Consider the following 10,039-nt stretch of genomic DNA (forward strand, 5'->3'; position numbering starts at 1 on the left):
TTTTCATTTTCTAAGTAAAATACAGAACTGTGTAATTATCTGACTCAGAATGTTCTATTCATGTCCATTATAGCATGCTCTCTCCAAGTACTGCAATGTTTATAGGTTCCATTTTTTGTAACCATGTCTAGCATCCCAAGTCATGCTTCTCATATCCTTTCATCTCTCAGCATGTCAACAGCTGAACATCTTTTAGACTTGAGTCCAGTTGCATCATTAGCCATAGTGCAAATTCTACTCATCTTCTGTTCTTCCCCAGTAGCTTGTTAAGTGCCATCCAACCTGGGAGTGTCACCTTCTGGCACTCATGTCATTTTAGATTGTCTTATAAAGTTTTTGTAGTAAAAGACATTCAAATAGAGACCCTCCACCAGTGACACACTTGTGCTACTGTTGCTGCCCAGTAGCTGTTTGGCACGTTTAGTCTGTCTCCTCAGGAAAAGCCAGACGTGGGAAAGATTGTGCCATTGGTGGGAATTTTATGATGGCAGCAGGAAAATAGAACGCGTATCCCACTGCCGTGTATGGAGATATTCCATTTCCCAAAAAATAAGACATTTTTCCTCAAGAAGACACACTATGGCTTATTTTCAGGGGATGTTTTATTTTTATTAAGCATAGTACAATAATCTACATTTATTCAAATATAGTTAAGTCGTCTTCTTCTGGAACATCGTCATAACACTCCAAACCCAGAATTCCATCCTGAATTTCTGGTGACTCCATTTCCTTTAGAACTATTGGTCCCCATCTTTCTGCTCCCTTCCCACTCCCTTCTGTTCCACGCCAGGCCTATCACTATGTTTTTCTTCAGGGTATGGCTTATATAGCGCAAATGTGAATTATCAAAAACATTGTGTGCCCAGCTCATGGCAACTGTAAAGTCAGTATAGTGGACCTGTGTTATACGCTGGGGTTTGGTTCCAAGATCCCCTGTGTATAACAAAATCCGTGTATGCTCAAGTCCCATTAAATATAATGACATAGCAAAATGGTGTCCCTTATAAAAAAAGGAAAATCAAAACACAACAAAATCCCAAAAGGGATGCCTTTATTGGGCCAGGTACATAGCATGATGTATCTTCCGTGAATCATTTTGTGCTTTGTATTTGGCACAGTAAAGGCATTGTTGCTTTGTGGATTTTGTTGCCTTTGGTCCCAATTGCTTGAGAGCTTCATAATTACCTGAGAGCTTTTTAAACAGACATTGGATGAAAGAGCTCAAGATTGTCTCCAGCAAGAGCAGCTGGCTACAGCCTACACAGCCTCTGAACATTTGGCTTCCCTTCTCTTTCTTTTTTAGTCCTCACTCCTGAACACTACTTCTAGTTGTTTGGAATACTGTATATACTCATGTATACATCTATAATTTTAGGTCAAAAATTGATCCAAAATGTGAGTCAACTTATCCACAGTTCAATGTGAGTACAGTACTTTAACACTTTTTTTTTTTTAAAAAACAACCACCTCCTGGTGAAAGGCAAGAATATAGTATGTACTAGAAGCACCGACCCCCTCTATTCTCTCATTCATCCAGCCTTTAGTGTGAGCACAAACAGTTATGCCTGCTGGAATTTTGTAAATTCATTGGCATTGTTTTCCTTTGCATTATTTGTTAGATGCTCCTAAGTTTTACCCTTGACTTATCCACGGGTCATATCAAAATCCATAATTTTGGTCCCAAAACCTGCTGTCGACTTACAGTCGAATATATATGTTAGTCAGGAGACTTATTCAATAAACTGATCTGTATCTGTGAATTCACTGTGATGGTGGTGCTTTGATGTGGCTAAGAAGTACAGCGGACATGCCTGTCAGCACTGTCATTTCTGAGACACAATCATTCTTTCTCTTATGGTGACTAAGGATTTACTGTACCACAAGAGTCAATTGGAGAGTTATTAGAAATACTGTCATCCTCCGATGAGAAGGGAACCTTCAGTAGCAGCCCTCATTGACTGGTGGCTTATCAATTAAGTTTCTGGAATTTAAAAAAGGCAGTGGAATTGGCAGTGTTTGTCATATTGTCTATGGTGAACTGGCAAACTCATTGTCCTGTATGACTTTTGCTAGTCACTTTGTAGATGTTAATATTATCAACATCATCTCTAAAGGCAAGTTTTGAGGTGAAGTGCAAAGGGAGAAGAGTCTCAAAGAACAATGCAGTACTATGTTCCTGCCTCATTTTGGAAGACAGATAGATAGTTGATTGAGCACCACATAGGTGCTGGAGTGTCCTGATCAACAAGGGAAAAGTGTCCTTGAGATAGACAATGTCTGCACCTAAAATGAAGTCATAATTTCGAGGGAACGTTTTGTGGTCCACACCCCATGATAGAGCACAAACTCTGGTTCGACCCAAGCACTTCACAGGCAAGTTCCGGTTGATATTTTCCTCTATCTGCTTCAAGGCCACAGGAAGATCTGTGATTGTCACATCACCCCCTGGAAGGAAAAGAGAAAAATCTGTGAAGGATAGTTCAGTTACAGCCACATTTTCTTAAGTCACTTGGGACATCTGGTCAAACAGAAATTATTTTTGTAATTGTTTAGTATTGCACCTCTTGTAAGGGCAGAGTAGACAGAGACTACACAGACTCGAGGGCTGTACACAAAGGCTACATTTATGCAAGTGGTTGCAAACCTTTGATCCTCCAGAGATGCTTGGCCAACAACTGCCATAGCAGGTCATAGGGCATGCTGACCAGGACTAACAAGTGCTGGAATCAGCATTTAAGGTTCATAGGTTTCCCCACTCAATTTATGCCTTGAACTGTTTTCCTTGACCAACTTCTTTACTATATTACACATCAAGGAAGGCAAAATGTTAATTTTGGGATTACACAGGGCCTCACAACTTCTTCAGCCTAAAGGGGTGTGCATGATATTTACAAGACATCAAGATTCAGATGAAATCGGGTATTAAAAAAAATCTGGGAAATTTCTTCACAGATTAAAAATACCCTAGTAAGAAGGTGTGTAAGAAATGGGGGAAGAATGCACAAACAACACACATTCCATTCCAGGAATGGAACACTCCATGCCAAGTATCATATTTCATGGAACCAAGTCTGAATAAATATTTTGGGCACTTAAAAGATCAGCATGTCGGCTAGGTGGAAGGATAGATTAATGATGATCCCCCTCCCCCAGTGTACGAATCCAGGTATTATTTGCATTCCATACATAACAACTGACTCAATACATTCAGTATCCGTGATGGACAAGTTGTGGCACTCCAAATATTGTAGACTGCAACTCCCATCATGCTTCACAAATGGCTGTGCTGATTAGGACTAATAGGAATTGCAATCTGCAAACTGGCCATCTCTGTTCTCCATGCCGCACCAGACGTAGACGAGATTACTACGTTTGCCAGTGACTGATTTTTAAGCATCTTTGCAGTTATAAGTGGTACAAAGGTAATGAAGCAGCCTTTGCTTTTTCTTGGTTTTAAATAAGAGCATATGTTGGTAGAAGCTGCATGGCAATTGCAGCACTGGAGATTTTGCAACACCTCCCCATTCCTTCCACTGGAGCGTCCTCCTACCTACCCAGGAGAGAAGCCACGATGCCCACCACTCCTGTCCCAGCACCTAGTTCTATAACCTTCTTGTCCCAAAAGTTCAACTTCTGCTCCTCAAAGTATTCACAGAGGGTCAAAGCCTTGAAAGAGAACAGAGAATTAGATATGAAGCTGAAATACTCAAGTGATACATTTAATATGTTCTCAGATATTAAACACAGGCCAATACAGATCAAAACTACTAGAATACAGGTGTGGTACACACTGCCTGCAAAAGGAGGGCTGGAGCCACCTCTATGCTGCGCAGCATTGCCGCCAGACAGAGTTAAAGCGGTGCCAAACCGCGTTATTTCTCCAGTGTGGATGCATATCCTGGCACCTGTAGCACCCCATAAAAGCGGGCTCACCGCCTCCCAGACCGGGGCAGCCACCCCCAGCCTCCCCCCGTGGTGCTGGGCAATGCTCAGCTCGTGGCCGCACAGCCGGTAACGCGTCTCGGCCGGGAAAACCTCCGCGAAGAGGCCCAGCTCCCGCGGAAAGACCGACTCCAAGGCAGCCTCCATTTCGCCCTCCCTCTCGGGCGCCAGCGCCGCCATCTTAGCTCTTGCTTAAGGGGGAAAAAAGCAACCAATGGCTTCCTTGGATTCTGTAGGGGGCGGGGCCAAATTGACCTCTTCCCCATTCTGATTGGACAACGAGGCATCCGCGTTAGAGTCCATTGGAGAGTTGTAGTTCCATAGGGATAAAGGAGAAGCTTGCCACATTTCCTCTTACACTACTGCTATTCCACTTTGACTGTAATGGCAGCCTCTGCCCGTTGCATTCTGGGATTTGTAGTTTAAGGAAAGGCATTGAGAATCCTCAGCCAGAGAGCTCTTAGGCCTCACTGAACTACAACCCCCCCAAATGCAACAGTAGGCAGCCAGGGTAGTTTAAAGTGGAATAGCAGTACTATAAGAGTGTAGTGGCTGGACTTCACTTGCCATGGCTCAGTACTTGGAATTCTGGGACCTGTGAGACATTAAGCCTTCTCTGTCAGAGAGTCTGGTGTCACACTTCGCAGAACTCCATAGCATTGAGCCCTGGCAGTTAAAGTGGTGTCAAAGCGGATTATTTCTGCAGTGCAGATGCAACCCCCCCTCACTTGTCGTAGTGGTTCCCAAACATTGGTCTTCCACATGTTTTGCACTCCAGGTCCCAAAATTCCTGATTGTTGGCTGGGGCTTATATTTTATATTATATTTATATTTCAGTTTTGCATTTTTAATTCATTATTTATTTTATTGTATTTAATTGTATTATGTATTTTTAGTTTAATTTATTATTATATTATAATTATTACATCATGTCAGTGTTTATTTTATTTTTTATTTTATTCTGATTTTATTATATAATTTCAGTTTTTTTAATTTTTGTTTTACTTTGTATTTTTATTTTTATATTAATTTTAGTTTCATTTGTTATTTTATTTTATATTTTTATTTTTGTTATATTTTTATTATTTATTTTTTGAGGTCTGATTTATTTTTATTATTTTATATTTTGTATTATTTATTATTTATATTTATTTTGTTCTATTAATAATTTAATTTTTTAAAAATTAATTCTTTTAATTCTATTTAATGTAACAGGCCAACCTTCCATATTCACAGATTAATTTATCCATTTTTTAAAACCCATCTGTCCAATGGAATGGCATCTGGGAAGGAATGCGGCTTGACATGGCATCATTTTGTGGACTCTGGGGCCGCAACAAGCTCACGAAAGCAGTTCCTTTTTGTGCCCTCAAGAGGGCGCCGTAGCCATGACGATGCTGCTATATGGCACTTCTTCAGCATTGCATTGTATGAATGCAGCGCCAGAGCAGCATCATGATGCTGCATGCCGTGTGGAGCAGTGTCCTGGGACGGAGTTAAGGTGAGTGGCATCTGGATGCAACACCTTGACTCTGCCCCCAGGTCGGCCTTTCAGGCTGGTCTGTACAGGGCCTCCATTGGACTGTCTGGTTTGTGTATGTTGTAATTACATCCATTGCATTATTGGTGGTGATGTTTTTGCTTTGCTGCGGTCCCGCACTAGCGCCAGGCTCTTTATATGCCAGTGCAAAGATGCACATTTTCCATGTATGCTGGTGTGAATATGCGCATTCTACTTACTCCTACTTACAAATCTCTATTTAGTCGTAAAATACTTACAACTACTTTACTAATATTAGCTCTTTCCAAATCTAGGATTTTGTGTATTCCTGCATTGCAGAAGGGGATTGGGTTGGATGTACCCTGGGGGTCCCTTCTGACTCTGGAATTCTATTTATTCCTGCATGGCAGAAGCGGGTTGGACCAGGGGTCCCTTCCAGATCTCTCATTCTATGAATCTGTGACATTAAACCAATAGTATGGGAGCAAAGCTCAATATTGTCAGATGTAAGGCATATTGGTTGAAAGCTTGAGAGGGAACAGAGGTATCCACAGTCATGGAAATTTCTTGCAACGAGTTTTTGTACAAAATTTCACTGGGGCTTTGGACCACCAAGCTTCAAAACAAGGCAGCAAGGTCAGTAGCAGCATAAGATGGATGAAATCAGTACTGAATTAGTTGAAAGGGGTTAATAGCAGAGGAATTCCAAAAATGGAAGTACTTGGAAATGCCCATGCCTGTCGCTATTACCCCCTACTATGAATTTACTACTAATTTACTAACATTTTACTACCAATTTACTACTTGTTTACTAACACTTTACTACTAGCTTACTACTAGTTTGCTCCCAGCTTTCCAAATCATCTCTTATGGCCTATATTGCTTGATTTTCCTTAATGTCAACCCACCCTGTAGACATAAAATAGTCAAATTCATATATTCTTGTCGTATACATCTTATGTAATTTTTTTGTTTACATCATATTATTTAATTTTCCACCAAAATTATTTAGTATACATTGTTACCTTTTTCACTCTTACTTTAATATTATATTTACATTTACTTTTATCATAAGTGTTGTATTCTTTCTTCTATACTCCTTATAAACCTCATAATCCTTTCAAATTGTTATCTTTATTAATTTCCATTCCTCTTATCCTTTCTACTCTTCGTTTATCTTAACATCTTTCGACCTTATATTTATCTTATTTTCTTCCTTTCATCTGTAACAATGTTTTTTCCCCAATCTATTTCACACATTTGTATTCCAAACCATGTTCATGTATTTTTCAACAGGACCCAGGGCCGGCTTGTCCATATAGGCGAAGTAGCCGGCTGCCTGGGGCGCCAACCTCTAGGGGGCACCAGAGAGAGAGAGAGAAAGAGAGAGAGTGGCTAGAGCCAGAGGATGAGGCCAGCAGAACAGCCAACAAGCGCCGAGAGCCTCCGAGGAGCAGCAAGAGAGTGCTGCAGTGTTGCCAATTGCAGGAGGTTTCCTGGGAAATTGGGATTTTTTAAGTGCTTTCCATTTGATTTATTCCGGGAAGATTCAGGGACATTTCAGCTCCATCCCTGAGAGGGAGAGGCCACCAGAGCAACCAATCCTGTTTGGAGTTACACTAACAGTTTTCAGCCAATCAGAGAGGAGAGTGGTGGCCCCCGCCCTCAGGAAAAGCTCAGCCAGGGCGGACAAGGCGGGAGGCAGGAGGCACATGCTGCTGCTGCTGCTTCCTGGCTTGCTTCCAGTGTTGCGGCTCTGAGGCTACAGTGGGTAGCAGCCTGTTGCTGCCAGGACAGAGGAGTGAGGGAGGCTTGGCTTGGCTTGCTGTGCCTGTGGCTGGCTTGCCAATTGCCTGCCCGTCTTGCCCTCTTTCTTGTCCGATATTCTTGGCTCTTCTTCAGACTTCAAGGTGGTTGGATCACCTGGAGGTATCTCACATTGTTCTGTCTTCTTCTAGGCACACAGGCTAATTGGGTTAATTGAGGATATATATATATGTGTGTGTGTGTATGCATGCGCACACACACAGAGACACATATACCCACATTATATATACACACACACGCACAAACACACACACACATAAATATACACACACAGACATACACACATATACACACATAATATATACCCATATATATATATATATATATACATACATACATGCACAAACACAGATATATATATACACACACACACACAGACACACACACACAAACACAGTCAAACACACACGCACACACATCAAAACAAACTACAATTCCCAGAATTCCCTGGTTTGACAAGGGAATTGCCTCCATACTTCCAGATCACAGCCCTAGAGAAAGTGTCTACAGTATGTCACTGTTGCCAATTTAGGTCCACTACTTCAGGTGCATTTGGATTTAATAATGATAATAATAATGATAGAGAGATAGATCTTGTAGCACCTTTGAGACTCACTGAAAGAAAAGTTGGCAGCATGAGCTTTCCTAGACTTAAGTGTACTTCCTCAGATGCATGGGAATTGTAGTTTATTGTGGCACCAGAGCTCTCTCACAAAACTACAATTCCCAGGATTCCCTAGCACTGAGCCAGGACAGTTAAAGCAGTCTCAAACTGGATTATTTCTGCAGTATGGATTGGACCTTTAGCATTTTTAATAACTAAGGTCCAAAACACACTGCAGAAATAATCCAGTTTGAGAATGCTTTAACTGTCCTGGCTCAGTGCTAGGGAATCCTGGGAATTGTAGTTTGTTGTGGCACCAGAGCTCTTTCTGATAGAGAAGGCTCAATGTCTCACAAAACTACAACTTCTAGGGTTCCCTAGCACTGAGACAGAGCAGTTAAAGCAGTCTCAAACTGGATTATTTTTGCAGTGTTTATTATCATTATTATTATTAACCTTTATTTATAAAGTGTTGCACATTTACACAGTGCTATACATACAATCTTTTTAATTAGACGGTTCCCTGCCCTCAGGCTTACAATCTAAAAAGACATGACACAAAAGGAGAAGGGAGTGGTGGAGGGGAAGGGGATGAGGTCCAGCAGTTCTTCTCTACCTCTGAGGCCTGCACCAAGGCAGATGGACTGGAGGGAGGGCTTGGCTTCTTAATGGATGGGTAAACTTCTTCTAGGGAGGCCTGTTGGAGCTAGCCTGCCTCTCTAGTAGGATAATACATATAAAATACATAGCAATACAGGAAATGATTCAATAAAACAGGCAACAAAAGAACATCAAATAGCAAGTGGCAGTTATGCAATGCCTGGGAATGCTTCTCTTGAACTGGATTATTTCTGCAATGTGTCTTGGACCCAACTCAGGCGGCATCGTCACTCCAGAGACAATCCAGTTTCATACTGTTTTAACTGCCATGGCCCAGAGGTTGTCACACCAGAGGTTGCTTACAGAGAAGGTTAAATGTCTCACAAAACTAGAATTCCCAAGATTCCATAGTACAGAGCCAGGGCAGTTAAAGGGGTGTCAAACTGGATTATTTTTGCAGTGCGGTTGCAGCCTAACGTGTTTCTATTTGGCACAAAGCTTCCTGGAGCCCCTTCATGTCAAAATAAATATCGTAAAAGTATTAGAAGGACTGAAAGATTCTTTTTTTGATTCAATGGTAATTTTGAGAGTTGAAATAAGTTACAATTATTTTTTATTTAATTAGGGTTACGTTTATTTGCAAAAGATCCACCAAACTTGTGACAAAACAGGCGGGTGTGCAGCCATCCTCTTTCAGTTCCCCCAGATTTGTTTCCAGATTGTTGCACGAAAAGTCTCCTCCTTGCGCTTTCCGAACACTTCCTTCCTCAGCTGGGCTCCTTTTATTCCCTGAAATTATCAGAAACACACACATACACACTACGCTGTCATTACGTTCTTGGTGCACAAAGCCTGTCTATTCATTAGAATGGAAGTATATGAAACAGGAAAAGACAGACAGACGAAATGAAATACAAGCCCCCCCCCCGCAAGAACATCTTCCTAGAGAGGTATTCATTCAGGTGTGCTTTTCTTTGCAGTTTTCCCACTATCTCAGGGCTCCTGTGTCCCAAATCCCAGGGGATGTGGAGGGACCACTGTCTGTGAAATAGGAAAAGGCAGAAAGAGGAGAGGAGAGCTGCATTGGGAGGAAAGCCAGGGCTCCGTAGGGACGTGAACCCCATCCTGGGAACCAGGAGTGCCAACCACCAGCGCCTTTTGCTTTTTTCTGGCAATGCAACAAGGGGAAAAGCAAAACCTGAGAGAACACAGGAGTGTTCTCTCAGGAAAAGAAAACCTGACAGAGTTAAAAGAAGAACATTTGTGCCGTAAAGCTTCAAATGTTTCAGGTATTCACTTTTTGAAACCTAAAAACAGTCATTGGCCCGGTGCAGATTAGAAGAAAGGGGCAGGCAGAGGCCGCCCGTTTCTCCTCTGGACCGTTCCACGGCAATTGTATGGCCGTGACAAGGATCCACCCCCAAAAGGAGCTTCTAAATGGAGCTCCTCCCTGCAATGCCACCAAGGCGCCATTTGCCTATACATATAAGGGTTTGGGAGCGTGGGGTTGCTGCATGCTCCCAAACCCTAAATCTCCGCCGTCTTGCCACAAAAAGGCCGTTTTT

General features: G+C 41.9%; 1 protein-coding gene across 2 annotated transcripts; it reads right to left on the bottom strand.

Annotated features, from left to right (window-relative positions):
• Positions 1-584: 584 nt before the first annotated feature.
• LOC149322645 (EEF1A lysine methyltransferase 3-like) lies at positions 585-4,128 on the bottom strand. 2 transcript variants are annotated; one of them, XM_089480927.1, is made up of 3 exons: positions 3,934-4,128; positions 3,555-3,666; positions 585-2,445 (listed from the first exon to the last, which is right to left on the bottom strand). In XM_089480927.1, exons 1-3 carry the CDS (start codon positions 4,120-4,122, stop codon positions 2,048-2,050), a joined length of 699 nt encoding a protein of 232 aa, XP_089337053.1. In that variant the 5' UTR covers positions 4,123-4,128; the 3' UTR covers positions 585-2,047. The 2 variants fall into 2 exon arrangements, with proteins under 2 accessions (XP_089337053.1, XP_089337043.1); XM_089480917.1 differs by having other exon boundaries at positions 3,555-4,128.
• Positions 4,129-10,039: the final 5,911 nt, after the last annotated feature.

The sequence above is a fragment of the Sceloporus occidentalis genome, unplaced genomic scaffold, assembly GCF_023333645.1.
Source record: "Sceloporus occidentalis isolate IW3139 unplaced genomic scaffold, rSceOcc1.0.p SCAF_1, whole genome shotgun sequence".
Classification (NCBI taxonomy): domain Eukaryota; kingdom Metazoa; phylum Chordata; class Lepidosauria; order Squamata; family Phrynosomatidae; genus Sceloporus; species Sceloporus occidentalis.

What these genes read in the sequence shown, in the direction of transcription:
- LOC149322645 (XM_089480917.1), bottom strand. Translation starts at nt 4,122, where the DNA reads ATGGCGGCGCTGGCGCCCGAGAGGGAGGGCGAAATGGAGGCTGCCTTG. An exon ending in CATCGTGGCTTCTCTCCTGG is followed by an intron (nt 2,446 to 3,554) that starts GTAGGTAGGAGG and finishes TTTTCCTTCCAG; the next exon opens with GGGGTGATGTGACAATCACA.